Here is an 18432-nt window from a genome sequence, read left to right as displayed (position 1 = left end):
TAATCGTTATTCTGCTGAATTGTTTTTGAGTCCAGGCTTCTGTGGGAGGAGTGTGGATGCAGACACAGTAAAATATGAGAAGGAACCAGGATGCAAAGAGTCCCGGAGAGCATGGGCAGAGTGGTTCAGGGAAACCTCGAGGAGCATGATGGGGATGTCTGTGTGAACCACTGCCTCTGTTGACATGCAGTTGCAGCTGAAATTTCAGGTGCATTCGGAAGACAAAAGCAAGGGACTTTGGGCTTGACTTTTCCATTGACCAGGAAGAGAGAAGGCTTTATTTCAGCCTGGGGCTGAAAAAACAGAAAGTGCTATTTCCTATATACTTCATTTATAAAATTTCTCATCCTTAAAAGATTTAATGTGCGTCTCAAGCACTTTTAGTAAAAGAAACAGGAAGTTTTGTAGTTCTGGGTTTAAATTTCCCTCCAAAGAAATAGCCATATTTTTGCCTTCAAGATCGTGTTCTTCATTAATACAGCTTTTGCTATAAAACTGTCATCTCTAATTGTGTCACATGATATTTTCATTTTAAATGAGCTACTATTTTGCTTTTTTGAGATGGAGTCTCGCTCTGATGCCCTGCTGGAGTGCAGCGGTGTGATCTCGGCTCACTGCAACCTTTGCCTTCCAGGTTCAGGCGGTTCTCCTGCCTCAGCCTCTCTAGTAGCTGGGACTACAGGCAGACACCACCACACCTGGCTAAGTTTTTTATTTTTAGTAGAGATGGGGTTTTACCACGTTGGCTAGGATGGTCTCGATCTCTTGACCTCATGATCTGCCTGCCTCAGCCTCCCAAAGTGCTGGGATTACAGGTGTGAGCCACTGTGCCCGGCCAAGCTACTACTTTTCAAGCACCTTCATCCTTGTCTGCCACCACCATAATTAGTTAACATCAATCTTGATTGTTCCCAGAATCCTTCACTAAATATACGCAATTTACCAGTAAAGGCTCAAAACTGACTGTATCAGTGACGGGAACCTAGTTCCCTAACACTTCCCTTTTGAAATTCTAAAGAAGAAAAAGGTTATTTCATGATGGATTGCAAGCTGACTGTCATTTTTGTGTGAGAGAAAGAAGGAAAATAAGTCATTTACAAAATGCATGGATTATTTTTAGACTGGCATTTATACCAGCTATACAAATTTATTGATATTGACTGTATGTAGCAAAACCCTAACTTGAGCTGGTCTCTTTCACCCCTAAAAACTGAGACAGAGATTGGGAGATTCACATATCCTATATCCCAAGACCAGTGGGCTAGAGAAAGGAACAAAGAAGTAGAAAGGCAGGAGGCGGAGGGAGTGGGAAGGAGGGCCAGATGGAGGCAGGAGGTGCAGGTGACAGAGAACCTGGGACTACCCCTGGGTTTTTTCCCTGTGACTACCTTCTTGACTGCCTGTGCCCCAGCCAAAGAACCAAAGTCAGGAAGTAGCTGCTCCTGTAATGCCACCCTTCATCTGCTGTCTGTTGTGGCAAGAACAGATGGGTTTCCATTCACAGGAAACTGAGTATTCTGTGGAGATGCTGTTCCAAAGCAGAAAAAAAAAAGTTGCAGAAAAGTAAGATGTGTAAGCAAGTGTTGGATGTGTAGTGTACCTCATGCCAGGAAAACACTTTTTCTTCCAAAACGTTAAACATATACTGTAAGAAATATGTAAAAGTATTTGATAAACAAAAGTGATTAAATATATATTATTTAGTACTTGGTAAGTACTTAAATTTAAAAAGTGATTATATCTTATTTAGTATTAATATTTAGTTTCTTTCCTTCCTCCCTCCCTCCCTCCCTCCCTCTCTCTCTCTTTCTTTCTTTCTTTCTTTTTCTTTCAACTCCTGCTCTGTCGCCCAGGCTGGAGTGCAGTGGTGCGACCTCGCTCACTGCAGCCTCCACCTCTCCAGTTCAAACAATTCTCTGCCTTGGCCTCCTGAGTAGCTGGGATTACAGGTGCCAGCCACCATGCCCGGCTAATTTTTTTTTTTTTTTGTATTTTTAGTAGAGATAGGGTTTCACCATCTTGGCCAGGCTGGTGGTGAACTCCTGACCTCGTGATCCACTCACCTCAGCCTCCCAAAGTGCTGGGATTACAGGTGTGAGCCACCACACCCAGCCAATATTTAGTATTCTTTCTATGTGGAGCTCTGCAGTGGTAGAGAAATACCTTTTTTGTTTGTTTGTTTTGATTGTTTTCTACATCTCCGTTGCTACATATAGCAGGCACATGGTAGGTGCTCAAAGATTGGTAAGGATCCTAACTCAAGGAAGTTAAGTCTCTAGTACCTAATAACTGGAGGCTATTGAAATAGAAACTAAATTTGTGGGTGGATGTGGTGTCTCACATCTGTAATCCCAGCACTTTCAGAGGCTGATGTGGGAGGATCACTTGATCCCAGGAGTTCAAGACCAGGCCTGGCAGCACAGTGAGACCCCCTTTCTACAAAAAATGAAAAAATTAGCCAGGCATGGTGGTGCATACCTGTAGTCCCAGCTTCTTAGGAGGCTGAGGTGGGAGGGTCACTTGAGCCTGGGAGGTCGAGGCTGCAGTGAGCTGTGTTTGTGCCACTGCCCTCCATCCTGGACAAGATAGAGTGTCTGTGTCTCAAAAAATAAATAAATAAAATAAAATAAACTTGCACTATGAGCTGGTAGTCTCACTTCTAGGTCACTATCTTTTTAAAATTATGGCACATTAAGATTACGAATATGTGCAATGTTATGATTTGCAGCATTGTTGGTAAAAGTGATATTGGAAAAGCCCAATCACCTAAGTGGACACATGGTGAAATGGTCTAGGCGACCTCCAAACAATAGGATGCAATTCAACCATTGAACAGAATAAGGTGCTGGCCTAGACATAGGTCCATATTATAATGCATTTTAAAATCAAGTTGCAGATGACTATGTACAGCATCATCCCGTTTTTGTAAAGAAAAGAAGCATGTGCTTTTTGAGAGAGCTATGTAAATAAGGAGAAAACCCCAGAAGGGTGCCCACTAACTGTAAACAAGAGCAATGAGGGGCATCAGAAGGACTCCCCTCAACTTCTTTGTATAATTTCTACAGTAGTAAGATTATGGGAGGCTTTTACTTTGAAGGGAAATTTTTTTTTTCTTTTTTTTTTTTTTTTTGGGACGGAGTTTCGCTCTTGTTACCCGGGCTGGAGTGCGATGGCGCGATCTCGGCTCACCGCAACCTCCACCTCCTGGGTTCAGGCAATTCTCCTGCCTCAGCCTCCTGAGTAGCTGGGATTACAGGCACGCGCCACCATGCCCAGCTAATTTTTTGTATTTTTAGTAGAGACGGGGTTTCACCGTGTTGACCAGGATGGTCTCGATCTCTTGACCTCGTGATCCACCCGCCTCGGCCTCCCAAAGTGCTGGGATTACAGGCTTGAGCCACCGCGCCCGGCTTGAAGGGAAAATTTTAAGTTAAAATAAACTAATTCTCTACTGATGAAAAGACTTGGCTGGACGCAGTGGCTCATCCCTGTAATCCCAGGACTTTGGGAGGCCAAGGTGGGTAGACCACAAGGTCAGGAGTTTGAGGCCAGCCTGATCAACATGGTGAAACCCCATCTCTACTAAAAATACAAAAACCAAACAAACAAACAAAAACTAGCTGGGCATGGTGGCACATGCCTGCAATCCCAGCTACTCGGGAGGCTGAGGCAAGGGAATCATTTGAACCAGGGAGTCAGAGGTTGCAGTGAGCCAAGATTGCGCCATAGCACTCCAGCCTGGCTACAGAGTGAGACTCTGTCTCTAAACAAACAAATAAATAAATAATAAAAAAAGACTTGCAATTCTTTTTTTTTCCTTTTTCTTTTTTTACTTTTTAGGGCTTTGTTTATGAGCAAGTAGATTTTAGTTTAATGAAAGGCTGCCAAAATTATGGCATTCTTTAATCACCTTTAAATTTGAGCCTTTTTGTAGGTAAAGGACTTATTTATTTATTTTAACTTTCATTTTAGATTCAGGGGCACACATCCAGGTTTGTAATACAGGCAAATTAATATACAGGTAAATTGTAATAAAGGTAAATTGTGTGTTGTAGGGGTTTGGTGTCCAGATTATTTTATCACCCAGGTGATAAGCATAGTACCTGACAGGTAGTTTTTTGATCCTCTTCAACCTCCCAACTTCCACCCTCAAATAGGCCCCAGTGTCTCTTGTTTTTTCTTTGTGTCCACATGTACTCAAAGTTTAGCTCCTACTCACAAGCGAGAACATGAGGTATTTTGTTTTCTGTTCCTGTGTTCATTTGCTTAGGATAATGGCCTCCAGCTCCACCTATGTTGCTCGAAAGAACAGGATCTCATTCTTTTTTATGACTGCATATTATTCCACCGTGCATATGTACCACTTTGTAAAATCCAGCCTACCATCGATGGGCATTTAGGTTGATTCCATGGGTTTGCTGTTGTGAATAGTGCTGTGATGAACATATCATGCGTATGCCTTTATGACAGAATGATGTTTTTTGTAGTTACAGAGCTTTTTATGTTTGGGATGCACTATACCATGCAAGTCTATTTAAAAGATTGATGTGTCTCCTTATTAATTTATTTGCAATAGCTGGACACCCTGTATTGATGTGCAGTTTCTGTAATTGACACAGCATTTGGGCCAGGGGTAGTATGGACCAAGAGTTACAGTCCTGGACAGGAACCATTTTCAAACGAAGACGAATGGTCTTTGACTTTGTTCAAAGGTACAGCAGTGGCCGGGTGGCCCTGGCATTAATTGTAAAGTACCGTGCCTGAAAGTAACAAAACTGCAATCCTTTATGTAGCCTAATCAGACTGCTGGCCAAGTTAAGTTTGCTCTCACCACTCACCTGACTTTACCTTTTGTCTGACCCACATTTTGGGTCAGAAGGAAACTTCTGAACTCTTGTTCCTCAAGGTGCTTAGTTGAATGCCTCCCTTCTCGCCAGCCAGCCTCCCCCAGGTCTCTGGCATTGCCCTGTCTTTGGTTTCTCAGGCAGGCTACACCCTGCTTCCACCCCAAGTTCCGAGTCTTATTCAAACTCACTCTACCTTGAAGCCCTTCTCCAACAGACCCCACTTTCATCCCCATTCACTACTTAACTTTTAACAAGGAGCATTTAAAGGTGAACTGATTTGTACAGTGAAAGAAAGACAGAAGTCAGCAATTGCCAACAATGCAGACTAAATACTTTATTGGGTTCCAAAATGGGAAATCAGGAGTGTTAAGCTATTTTAGTATAAATCCACCACTCTCCGCAAAGAGCCTGCCTTAGCATCCATGGCCCCCCAGTCCTGGCACCGCCTGTACTCTTGGGGCCTCAGCAGGAACTGCCGCCCCCGGTAGTTGGGCAGCTCGTAGAGGACCCAGCAGCCCTCCAGCACGTGGAGGGAACGGATCTCGCTGAGGTGGAAGCGGTCCTGGATGCTGGGGCAGTCCTCACTCAGCTCCATCATGAGGCCTTTGTGGTCTTCTCTCTCGTACAGCCGCAGCCTGTGGGAACCTGTCTACTCGGTTCACAGAAAGAAGGATGGAAAAAAGCAAATGAGTCTCTTTTAGAATTTGTTCAACCAAAGAACGGATGAACTTGGTAGGTTGGGGCATGGAATTGTCCATGTAACATTTAGACAATGTAAAACGTAGAAGATTGCTGTGATGCTGTGCGTGGATCTATCTTCTGCTAGCACTTAAATACTGGCATGCTCATTTTCTATTTGACCTGCACTTTGGACCTGAAATTCATTCTTATTCAGGAGCCGGAATTTTTAAGAGGTTCAAACTCTGAGTTAGAAACCATCAAGAATTCAAATATCTTGATTCCTAATTACCTGTATTAATTAAAACTACATTTGGGAGGGGAAAATAGACATAATTTATTTTGACTAGCATTCTTTTAGTAAGAGTATTATCTCTCAAATTTATAAACATATAAATTTACCACTAAAGTAAAATTTTAAAAATCTTGTACGTGTAAAGTTAATTTAAATAGTCATTTGGAAAGAGAATTTAACGGATTTTCCAAATTAAGAAAAATTACCTTTTCCAAAGTGAGACAAAAACTTTGGCTAGCCTATATTAACAATACATTTGTGAAGGTTTACTTACTAGTCCACAGTGGAACCTATCGAATTCATTCATCAGAAATTCCTTTACTATAGGCAAAACAATTTTTTTATTATTTTGCCTATAGTAAAAATAGGCAAAAAATACCGTCTTTGTGTGCCCAACCAGCTTCCCGTTTGCAAGTTTTGCTTTATAGCCCATTATGATATTACATTTGCTACAGGCCACTTTTGACTGACTTATCGGTAGCAAAAATCTAAAGGAAAACAGATCCTTCCTCTAAGTGGGTTCTTCCTTATATTCTCTGCTGTTTTTGTGCGTGTTCTCTATCTAGCTTCTGCAGGTGTCTAATGTCCTTCTAACCCTTAGGTGTTTTTAAATGCAAACCTCCCTCCCTCTAACCCACATTGACAATGCAATGCGGACACTCCTCAGCAGGATCGAAATCTAGAAAACTCACTTGGGGGATGAGACAACAGGAGCGGATTGAGTCGCTGAGGCCCATCCATTGCTGGTAGTCAGGATACTCCCCGCGCCGCAGCAAGTATTGCTGACCTTGGTAGTTGGGGCGCTCATAAAGCATCCAGCAGCCGCTCTCCACCCGGATGGAGTTGCAGCGGCTCAAATAGGTCTGCAGGTTGGGGCAGTCGGTGGTGCACTCGTAGCAGCGGCCCTGGAAGGCCCTGTCTTCAAAGAAGGTGATCTGCAAAGGAAGAATCATTCCGAGTTACATCATTTGCTCCTAACAGGTATAATATAAAGGCAGTTTTTTTCATTTTATTTAATTGTTATCTGCTCACCTTCCCCATGGCTGGTGGAGTCGGATGATGCGAGCTCAGTGCGATGGGGCCGCAGAGTTCAGTGTGATGGTGTCTGTGGCCGCGCAGCCAGTCTATATAGCAGGGTGGCTGCTGCGTTGGCAAGAACAACACAAAAGGGGCCCTCGGCGGCAAGGGGAGTTTATGCATCCCTTTAACATGCTGCATTCACTGGAAATGATTGTAGATTGTGGCCTTGTTCTCTGGCATATTCTAACGCTGTCCTGTGCGTTACTGCTCTGTGTTGCTTTTATTTGGATTCCTAGTGTTTTCTAAATGTATCTGCGCATCAGTCTGCACTGAAATTCGTGGCTCTCCCTATGTGATTCAGTTATTCTCTGTGAATTTTCTGGGAAAGATCTATGCCGTTGCAGAATTTCTCCAGGATTCCAGAGAGATTGTTGAGGTAGAACGCCACAAGCACTGACTCATTTTGCTGGATGGCAGAGACTGCTCTGTCTTACATTTTTGTCTTTAAACAATTTTCCAGTCCAGTGCAGGACATAAATCTAGATTCTTATCTTGGCTAGTTTTGACTTTGTTAACCCAGTGTTTTAAGACAGCTCTTAACTTTGCCTTTCATGGGTGCATGTCACGTAACCAGAAATCAGGCCCTGGTAGTGAATTTGTAATAACACGCAAGGGAAAGGTTTCTGTGGTCACTGCGCCCAAGACTGAGAAGTACCGTATACTGCTTTATAGATCGCTTTCCCTTTTTCAAGCTTGCGGGAGGTCATAAAGCTTCACAGGCAAGAGTGTGAGCTTTGGACTCAGGCCATCTGTACTCAGAAGGCCCACTGATTAGCTGCATGGCAAATGGCATAACCACTCAGAGCTTGAGTTATCTCATGGACTATAGTCTGGTTAATGAGAAAAAAAATTGAGAAAAAAGAGCAGCCTCTGACTGCTCTTGGATGCTGCCTGACACTCACAGTGAGGACATGTTATGCCCCTATTAGACATAAACAGTCCCACAGCATAACAACTTCAGACAAGACTACTCCGAGACCATGATGAAATGAGATAAAGTAAAGCCACTTCTTAACTTTGTCTAAGCGCAGACCAAAACAAAGTCAATCCCAAGCCCCCACTCTCTCAGCCAAAATTATTAACTGCTACTTCTTTATGAATTACGGGTTTATCCGTGTTCTAGTCTCCCCTCCCTATGGGTAAGATTTCTTGGGATATCTAATCACAAAATTAATCCTGCTTTCTGCTAACATCTAATCCAGAGTGAATCCCAGCTTTTTCAGCTCCTTCCTGAAATCACACAACTAAAGTGCAAATCCTATAACAATTTCTTTCTAAGCCCTCTTACTGAGACATTCCACACTTCCCCAAGGAGAATGTTCTCCCTTGCTGTAACAAGTAATAAATCCAACTTGTTTAAAGACAAGTGTATCCCTGGTGGTCTTTGGCTAAAGAACATTGACATGAATAAGTGGGATTATGTGTATAAGGCATTTGGTACATGCTTGGCGCAAACCAACATTGAATAACTGTTGTTTTTAGTAATCGAGTGACATTATTAAGTGACATTATTCATCCTGTTTATCTCTGTCAAAGATATTTAATCCTCTCAAAGATTCCTGAAAAAATTTATCCTCTATGAAGTCATTTTCTGATTAAAGAAAAATCAGGCTTGGAAAGGACTGTAGAAATCTTCAGGTGGTTTTCACAGTCTAGAGTGCATGAGAATCACCTTGCTTGTTAAAAATGCAAATTACCCTCTCGACCTTTTGGCCAAATCCTGCATCATTAGATCAGGAGAAGACCTCAGATCAGATGTTTTTATTTTTTATTTTATTTATTTATTTGTGTTTTAAGATGGAGTCTCTCTCTGTTACCCAGACTGGAGTGCAGTGGCTCGATCTCAGCTCACTGCAAACTCCATCTCCCGGGTTCAAGCGATTCTTCTGCCTCTCAGCTTCTCTAGTAGCTGAGATTACAGGCACATGCCACTATGCCCAGCTAATATTTGTATTTTTAGTAGAGATGGGGTTTTGCTATGTTGGCCAGACTGGTCTCAAACTCCTGGCCTCAAATGTTCCATCAGCCTTGGCCTCCCAAAGTGCTGGATTACAGGCTTGAGCCACCATGCCCAGCCCAGAACCTGTATTTTTAATAAGCACCAAATAGTTCTTGGGCCAAAACACTAATGTGGTTTATCCCTTCATGTTTTGATAAGGAAATCATATGCTTTAGCCATCCCCAGGTAATGCCTTATTAGGAATTGTACTAACATTCTCTTTATTTTATTTATTTATTTATTTTGAGACAGAGTTCTGCTCTGTTGCCTAGGCTAGAGTGCAGTGATGCAATCTTAGCTCACTGCAATCTCTGCCTCCCATACTCAAGCTCAAGCTCCCACTTCAGCCTCTTGAGTAGCTGGGACTACAGGTGCACGCCACCATGCCCAGCTAATTTTTTGTATTTTCTTTGTGTAGAGGCAAGGTCTCACTATGTTGCCCAGTCTGGTCTTGATCTCCTGGGCTCAAGCAATCCTTTTGTTTTGGCCTCCCAAAGTGCTGTGATTACAGGTGTGAGTCACTGTGTCCTGCCTAACATTCTCTTTAAACCTGAAGGCAGATGTGATCTCTGCTTTGTAGCACTCTTTCTTCTTCCATAAAGTTTCTTATGTACATAATGAGAGAATCAGAGCAGAGATACCAGCACTTAAATTAGAGCACTGGTAAGAAGACAGAAAAGCAATAAAGGAACCAGAAAATGTATATCACAGAACGTTGCTCTTGTTCCAGAATGGCATAGTCTTGTATTTCTCTGACCTTTTTTCAAATCTTTCTCCTTTTCTTCTCTGCTCCGACCACCAGCCCCGCAAACCCCTGCCATTGTAGCTGCCTTACACAGGGTCTCAGCACATCTCAGCTGGACTTTCAACAGCCTCCTGACTGTCCAGCCTTGTCTTCATCCAAACTGCACTCAGTCAGATGCTGGAGTGATGAGAATCAAAACACAGCAAGTCATGCTGTTCATTTGCTTGAAATATTTCATGGACTCCCACTGTCCCCGGGATCCAATATTGATTCCTTAGCATGGCATCCCCGACTTGGCCTCCTCTGTCTGTCCCCACACTTTCTGTTCGATCACGCCGAACCGCTTGTCATTTCCCAAACGCACAACGTTATTTAATGTTGTTCTTGGTTTTCAACATATTGATCCTTCTCTCTGAGACACCAGTTTATTTTTCAACCAGGGAAGTTTCACCCCATCTTCAACTCAACTCAAGCATCAGTTTCTCTGTAAAAGATTTTCCTGAATACTTCCTAATCTTCTGGGCTGAATTAAATACTGCCTCCGTAGCTCCTCATGCTCATACCTCTCCAATGGTAACTATCACTTCTCTAATTATTTTGTTTAGACATCAGTTTCTCAAAATAGATGGGAGAGCCCCATAAAGGCAGGGACTATTCCATCTTTATTTTTATGTTCTCACTAATTGGCATAGTGGACTGGCACATAAAGGTTACTCAATAAATGCCTTGGGTGAAGGATGTGTGAATGTTATTCCTAGTGTGAAATTTATTGTTATAATGGTCTGTGGAGCCTATTTCAAATGCTCAGTATACACAGGCATAACACGCTCACATCAAAGTTCAGGATGGGCAACTTTTGGTGTGTAGGAGACACAAGCATCCTGCATTTGATTGATTTAATGGGGCTTTAAAGAAAAATAGAGGCCGGGCACAGTGACTCATGCCTATAATCCCAGCACTTTGGGAGGCCAAGGTGGGTGGACCACAAGGGCAAGAGGTGGAGATCATCCTGGTCCACATGGTGAAACCACCTCTCTACTAAAAATACAAAAATTAGCCAGGTGTGGTGGTACACGCTTGTAGTCCCAGCTGCTTGGGAGGCTGAGTCGGAAGAATCACTTGAATCGGGAGGTGAAGGTTGCAGTGAGCTGAGATTGTGCCACTGCACTCCAGCCTGGTGACAGAGCAAGACTCTGTCTCAAAAAAAAAAAAAAAAAAAAAGAAATGGAGTCTTGCCAGGTTGCCCAGGCTGGTCTCTAACTCCTGAGCTCAAATGATCCTCCAGCCTTGGCCTCTCAAAGTGTTGGGATTACAGGTGTGAGCCACCCCACCCAACCATAATGGGCCTTTATGACAGTGGAGATAATAAACAAAAGGGAAAAATCGGGAATGCTGTGTTGTGACCTAAGTCCTCCCACTCCTTAGTAATTCTAATTTTTATTTCTTTAGAGATGAGAAATTAATGTTACAATAGCGGTAGCCAATTCTAGAGTTGGCTGGTGTCTGAGGTCCAGCCAGCAGTTGATTTTACCACCCACCTTCCTGCTTCTCAGCAATGAATATTTGATGATATCATATGTAGTCATGCATCTCTTTTTTAATATACAATTGAAATTTTGATTTAAAAAATGAGAAAAATTAATACCCTTGCAAATAAAAAGGCAATTCTACAAATTAATATAAAATTCACTGGGGAATTCTAAAGCAAAGGCAGAGTTCCCTGGAGAACCTGGGAAGGGCATCACGCTGGAGTTTTCCTGGGAGCCTGTGTTGTGCAACGCGTCAGCAGCCCTTCAGCAAGCTCATTGCCCAGGTTCTGAGAAGTCTACCTCAATAGGAAATTACAGAAAACTCTGCCCTCACCCCAGGGAACTGGTCCCTTAATGCTTCTAGAAGAATTGAGATGAGCTTGTCCAATCTACTATCTAGTCAGTCTTCCTACTTGCCGGCTGCCAGGTTCACAAGTAGAAAGCAGAGGAACAAGCAGGGGCAGAGACAGGAAGCTGGTTTTCCCCGAGGCCTCATGTGGTCACCTTACAACAAACACTGCAAGGCTTTATTAGCTAAAATGTCAACTTACACACAGATCAGGTGCCCGCCCTGAGCCTCTCTGGGCCTTTCTGCCCCACCCCATTACCTTATCAGTGAGTCTGAGGTTGAACGCAAACACTCCTGGAGCAGATCTGCTAGAAGCAAAGTGAAAACCACGTGGGTTTAAAATGTCAGGTCTCCATATGCAAGCCTGGAAACAGAAAGTCTGAAGTCCTGCCTGCCTTGGCTAATAGTCTCCCACCCCCAGCCTGCGTTCGCCATTGTCCCTGATTGCCCAGCAGAGCTTCCCTGGACAAGCCTCTCACCCCATCCTGCCATCTGAACTGTTCTTATGATAATGTGAATGCTCCTTTCCCCATCCTGTCATCTTAGCTGTTCTTCCGCCTTACCCAACCTGCCATTGTAACGGAGCTTGTGGTCATGTATACTGCTTGCCCCTACCCCCCAGCACTATAACTGATCTTGCTCTGTAACACCCCCGCCTCCCAAAATTACCCCAACCTATAAAGCCAATTTCCACCCTTACTCCCTTTGCCTGTCCTTTCTCTGATTCAGCCTGCTTGCACCCAAGCGAGAAACAAAATGGCCTTGTCGCCCACACAAAGCCTGTTTGGAAGATCTTTTTATTAAATGCATTTAATATTCGGTACTATTGGATGCGAATAACAAAGTATGGTATATGCTGGCACCAGCCTAAGGTGGCATTCCCCACACATACCTCCCTTCAGAAGGCTGCGCCTCCTGTATTTCAGGGGTGAGGACTGTTGTAACCCAATCAATGAAGTCTCTGCTCTAACTGGCCATGAGGGCCATTGTCTTTTGACACAGCCTGGCTAGGAGCCCACCGTCTGCAGAAGGGAATTGACTCCTCTGCTGCTTCCATACCAGTGTAGCCAATTTCCTTGGCAAACTCCACTTTATCAGTTATTCTGCCATTTGGAAAGTTTTACACACTTGGAAGATGTTGCCAATGACATCTTCTGGTGAGTAGCCCAGATACCATAGGTGAGCAGGAATCTTGTAGGTTTCTTTGACGTTGGCATTCACCCAATACTTGATCATCTCCTTCACGAGCAAGGGATGGGGCTCATCCCAGACGCTGAACACATTCTCACCGTAACTGAAGCCAGATCCCGGAAGACTGACTGCAATTTTTCTGTACCTGTTTCATATCTCCCTGGGCCATGAAGATGACGGCCTTTAGGCCATAGTCAGTGTATAGCACTGTACCCTTCTCTCTAGCATTCATCAGCCTGGCACTGGTCTGGGCGTCGGTCAGCTTTGTGTAGCAGAAGACTGTGCACTGTGATCCAGTGGGCTCTGAACAGAGCGGGGAAGGTAGTGAGGCTTCCTTCAGAGGCTGGCATCACCCTATTAGCTCTTTGATTACGAGGATGCAGCTGCATAATCCACACAGCCCAGCCATGCTGGTGGCGCCACTCTTCTTGGGCAGCAGGTGCTTAAGAGAAATGTGGGCCGGGTGTGGTGGCTCAAGCCTGTAATCCCAGCACTTTGGGAGGCCGAGGCGGGTGGATCATGAGGTCAAGAGATCGAGACCATCCTGGTCAACATGGTGAAAACTCGTCTCTACTAAAAATACAAAACATTAGCTGGGCATGGTGGCACGTGCCTGTAATCTCAGCTACTCGGGAGGCTGAAGCAGGAGAATTGCCTGAACCCAGGAGGCAGAGGTTGCGGTGAGCCGCGATCGTGCCATTGCACTCCAGCCTGGGTAACAGGAGTGAAACTCCATCTCAAAAAAAAAAAAAAAAAAAAAGAGAAATGTGGTAAAAACAGGGCTAAATGTCAAAGTATTAACTAAAGTATAAAGTATTGATTTACAGATTGCTTTTCCTTTTCCAAACATGAGGGAGGCCATAAAGCTTCACAGGCAAGAGTGTGAGCTTTGGACTCAGGCTGCCTGCACTCAGAAGGCCTGCTGATTGGCTGCATGGCAAATCACATAACCACTCAGACCATGAGTTATCTCGTGGACTATAGTCTGATTAATGAGAAAAAAAGTGAGAAAAAAGAGCAGCCCCTGACGTTCGGATGCTGCCTGGTACTCACAGTGAGGACATGTTATCCCCCGTTAGACATAAACAGTCTCACAGAATAACAGCTTCAGACAAGGCTACTCCGAGAGATGAAATGAGATAAAATAAAGCCACTTCCTAACTTTGCCTAAGCGCAGACCGAAACAAAGTCAGTGCTCCACTCTCAAAATCCCAAGCCCCCACTCTCTCAGCCAAAATGACTAACTGCTACTTCTTTATGAATTACGGGTTTATCCGTGTTCTAGTCTCCCCTCCCTATGGGTAAGATTTCTTGAGATAACTAATCACAAAATTAACCCTGCTCTCTGCTAACATCTAATCCAGAGTGAGTCCCAGCTTTTTTAGCTCCTTCCTCAAATCACCCAACTGAAGTGCAAATCAGACAGAGGCCTTGGCTGGCACTGCCCTGGCATGGCCTTGGCTGGCCATGGCTTCTGGAAGAGGAGAGGGTCCTCCAGGGCAGACATCCACGTTCCGTAAGCCCTGAGATGAGTCAGTCCAGGCCCAGGAAGACTCTGGAATCACAAAGTGTGCTGAATGTTGGGCCGTTCTGGGCAGATGACAATTCGGTCTGGCTGGGGTAGGAGCAGGACACTCGCTGTTTCTTTCTTTTTATTTGAGATGGAGTCTTGCTCTGTCACCAGGCTGGAGTGCAGTGGCAAGATCTCGGCTTACTGCAACCTCTGCCTCCCGGGTTCAAGTGATTCTCCTGCCTCAGCCTCCCGAGTAGCTGGGACTACAGGTGCATGCCACCATGCCCAGCTAATTATTTATTTATTTTTGTATTTTTAGTAGAGATGGGGTTTCACCATGTTGGCCAGACTGCTCTCAAACTCCTGACCTCAGGTGATCTGCGTGCCTCGGCCTCCCAAATTGCTGGTATTACAAGCATGAGCCACCACATTCTTAGTTTCTTTAAAGCTCCACCAGAGATGCCGACCTGCAGCTGGAGCTAAGAGCCACCAGACAGACAAATGCAGAATTCTAAAACTCTCCTTTACCTTCTTCTCCTTAGATTACTACGACAGCTTCCTCATGATGTCCAAGCCCCAATTTGGCCTCTCTCTGGTCCTTCATCTGTGCCGCTGTTACACTGGCCTTCTGGTGATCTTATCTGAAGCATTAAAAGCAAGAATACAGAGTCATTTTAGAGCAGATTTTCATGGTTCCCTTCAAGGCTTGCTGGACCCCATCAGTTACACTGTCTGCTTCATCCGGGATGATGATCTTATGTTGACCTTTGTGAAGGATGACATTTTGTCGAGCAAACATTTTGATTTGATTCCTCGCAATGTCAATGCCCTTGCCATTTGAAGCATTGAGTTCCAATGTAGCATCCTTCAGTGTTGGGCCCAGGATGCTTATAACTTTGTCAGTTCCCAGGGGGGCAGCAAAGATGATGTGAGACATATTCCCTTCTCTTGCAAAGACCTCCAGCCTGCTCACAGTGTCTTCATTCCTGATAATTTCCTTCAGCTTTACTTGTCTGTATTTTTCAACCCCACCCTTACATCCGGATGTGCCCATTTCTTACGACCTGGGCCCTCACCATGTAGCTTGCAGTGGTTGGCCCTGCCAGGAGCCTTGCTGGAGGCAGAGTCAGGGTCCTAGGCTGCATGCTCGCCTGTACCACCGCTGCTCACTTGCACCTCCATTCTCTGGCTTTTTAATTTTTTTCTTTTTTTGAGACAACATCTTGCTCTGTTGCCCAGGCTGGAGCAGAGTAGCATGATCTTGGATCACTGCAACCTCTGCCTCTCTGGCTCAGGGGATTCTCCCACCTCAGCTTCCCGAGAATCTGGGACCACAGGTGCCTGCTACAATGCCTGGCTAACTTTGTTATTTTTTACAGAGACGAGATCTCACTATGCTGCCCAGGCTGGTCTTGAACTCCTGGGCTCAAGCGATCCTCCTGCCTCGGCCTTCCAAAGTGCTGGAATTACTGGAGAGAGCCACTGAGTCCGGCCCATGCCTCCATTGTCTAGTCTCCTCTTCCCCCATGCATCTCTTATGAATGGGGTACATTCTGAGAAATTTCGTTGTTGTGTGAACATCAAAGAGTGTACTTACACAGACCTAGATGGATTGGCCTACCACACTAGTATTTGTATATCTAAACAAATCTAAACATAGAAGATGTACAGTAGAAATATGGAAATATGGTATAAACGATAAAAAATTCTACACCTACTGACTGTGAATGGAGCTTGCAGAACTGGAAGTTGCTCTGGGTGAGTCAGTGAGCGAGGGTGAGGGCGAATGAACGTAAAGGCCCAGGACATTACTGTACACTACTGTAGACTTCAAAAATACTGTGCACTTAGGCTACACTACATTGATTTTAAAATGTGTTTCTTTCTTCAGTAATAAACTAACATTAGCGTACTATAACTTTTTGACTTTATGAACTTTTTTTTTTTTTTTTTTAATAAAGACGGGGTTTCACCATGTTTGTGAGGCTGGTCTTGAACTCCCGACCTTAGGTGATCCTCCTGCCTTGGCCTCCAAAGTGCTTGGATTACAGGCGTGAGCCACCACGCCTGGCCGACTTTATAAACTTTTTAACATTTTAAAACTTTTTGACTCTTGTAGTAATATTTAGCTTAAAACACAAGCATGCTGGTCCGAGTGCAGTGGTGCTTACAACGAATTGATCACAACCAGTTACAAATTTCTTTGTTCCTTTTCCATTCCCACTGCTTCACTTGACTAGAAAGAGAAAAAGAAAAAAGAAAAAGAAGCCCACAAACGCTGTATAGCTGCACAAAAATATTTTCTTTCTTTTTATCCTATTATATAACCTTTTTTCTATTTTTTAGTAGAGATGGGGTTTTGTTGTGTTGCCTAGGCTGGTCTCAAACTCCTCGGCTCAAGTGATCTGCCCGCCTCGGCCTCTCAACTTGTTGGGATTACAGGCGTGAGCCACCACGCCTGGTCTATTCTTTTACTGCTTAAGTTTTTTTGTGAAAAACTAAGATACAAACACACACGAGTCTAGGCATACGCAGGGTGAGGATCATCAGCATCACTGTCTTCCATTTCCACATCTTGTTCCATTGAAAGATCTTCATGGGCAAAAAAAACACACATGGAGCTGTCACCTATGATAATGATGTTTCTTCTGTAATACCTCCTGAAGGGCCTGCCTGAGGCTGTTTACAGTTAACTATTCTTTTTTAATATAAGTAGAAGGAGAATACTCTAAAGTGACAATAAAACATACAGTAAGCCAGGTGTGGTGGCTCACACCTATAATCCCAGCACTTTGGGAGGCCGAGGCAGGCGGATTACCTGAGGTCAGGAGTCTGAGACCAGCCTGGCCAACATGGTGAACTCTTATCTCTATTAAACCTGTCTCAATTAAAAATACAAAATTAGCTGAGCATGGTGGTGTGCACCTGTAATCCCAGCTACCCAGGAGGCTGAGGCAGTAGAATCACTTGAACCCGGAAGGTGGAGGTTGTAGTGAGCTGAGATCATGCCATTGCGCTCCAGCCTGGGCAACAAGAGCAAAACTCCATCTCAAAAAAAAAAAAAAAAAAAAAGAAAAAATAGTATAGCATAGTAAATGCACAAACCAGTAGCATAGTTGCTTATTATGATCAAATATTATGTACTATTGCACATAATTGTATATGCTATGCTTTTATACTGCTGATGGCACAGAAGGTTTATTTACACCAGCATCACTGGATACATGAGTGATGTGTTGCACTAAGATGTTACACTATGACATCACTAGGCGATAGACATTTTACAACTCTATTATAATCTTACAGGACTGCTGTTATAGATGTGGTCCATCCCATCGTTGTATATGCCATAATGAGCAAACATAGTTACGCAGTGTGTGCTTGACTGTGTGTGCTTGGTTAAATGAGCAGAGGTCATTTAGGTGGTAACCATGTAGACCAAAGTGTCCCAAAAAAGAGACTGAATAAGGGACCAAGGATCACTGTAACAGAGGTCCTAGTTTCTGGTTGACTCTTTCAGTGTGTCTTTGGTGACTGTGCAGTAAAGGACAAGAAGACAGGGAGTAATCATTGACCCACCTTTGCTTGAGTCCTAATAATATTCCTCTTGGAAAAAATTGACAATGAATTTCTTCTTGTTTAAGCAACAGGTGGTTGTGATGGACACTTTTGCCTTGACAAACACACAAAGAAGAAAATAACTGAACTTCCAAGGACTGAAAAGGTGAGAATGGGACGCATACTAACATCAGGACCTAACCCCAAGGTAGCAGGGCAGGAAAATTGTAGAAGCAGCCCCTAGTGAGGGGAACAGTCTGAGGGCGTAACTCAGCACAACAGTTCTTGGCACTTCTTTATGTAATAGCTGCTTCTTTAGTATCTTTGCTTGGTGGGCGTTTATAAGATTAAATAGGCAAGAGGACATCATAAATTCAAAGGGAGGAAAGGGTGAAAAAATGAAGAAAAAGGCTTAAATCTAGACTTAGTGTTACAAACTAGGATACACAGGAAACACTGTGTAGGGTGTCCGGAGTGTCGAGTAGGAAGGCTGACACTGGAATTATCTCAGATTGCTGGTTCATCTCAATAGGGAAAAGATTGGTGGGATTCTATGGGGTATCTTTTCTTCCATTCCACTCTTTGAGGTCCCAGGATTTACTTTAAACAGAGGAGGAAGAGAAGAAGTGAAGGGTAGAATTAGGAGTT

The 18432-nt window shown here is 43.9% G+C and overlaps 1 protein-coding gene and 1 pseudogene across 1 annotated transcript; both read right to left on the bottom strand.

Moving 5' to 3' along the window:
* Window positions 1-5156: 5156 nt before the first annotated feature.
* Window positions 5157-6988, bottom strand: CRYGC (crystallin gamma C). The gene is made up of 3 exons (XM_032278450.1): window positions 6853-6988; window positions 6513-6755; window positions 5157-5496 (listed from the first exon to the last, which is right to left on the bottom strand). The coding sequence occupies exons 1-3, from the start codon at window positions 6859-6861 to the stop codon at window positions 5224-5226; spliced, it is 525 nt and encodes a 174-aa protein (XP_032134341.1). The 5' UTR covers window positions 6862-6988; the 3' UTR covers window positions 5157-5223.
* Window positions 6989-11871: 4883 nt separating this feature from the next.
* Window positions 11872-15408, bottom strand: LOC116551522 (annotated as a pseudogene).
* Between the last annotated feature and the right edge of the window lie 3024 nt (window positions 15409-18432).

The sequence above is a fragment of the Sapajus apella genome, unplaced genomic scaffold, assembly GCF_009761245.1.
Source record: "Sapajus apella isolate SASKATOON/1434 unplaced genomic scaffold, GSC_monkey_1.0 scaffold10, whole genome shotgun sequence".
NCBI classification, from domain to species: Eukaryota; Metazoa; Chordata; class Mammalia; order Primates; family Cebidae; genus Sapajus; species Sapajus apella.
The sequence above is the reverse complement of the archived record's forward strand: the minus strand, read 5'-3'. Positions and strand labels throughout refer to the sequence as shown.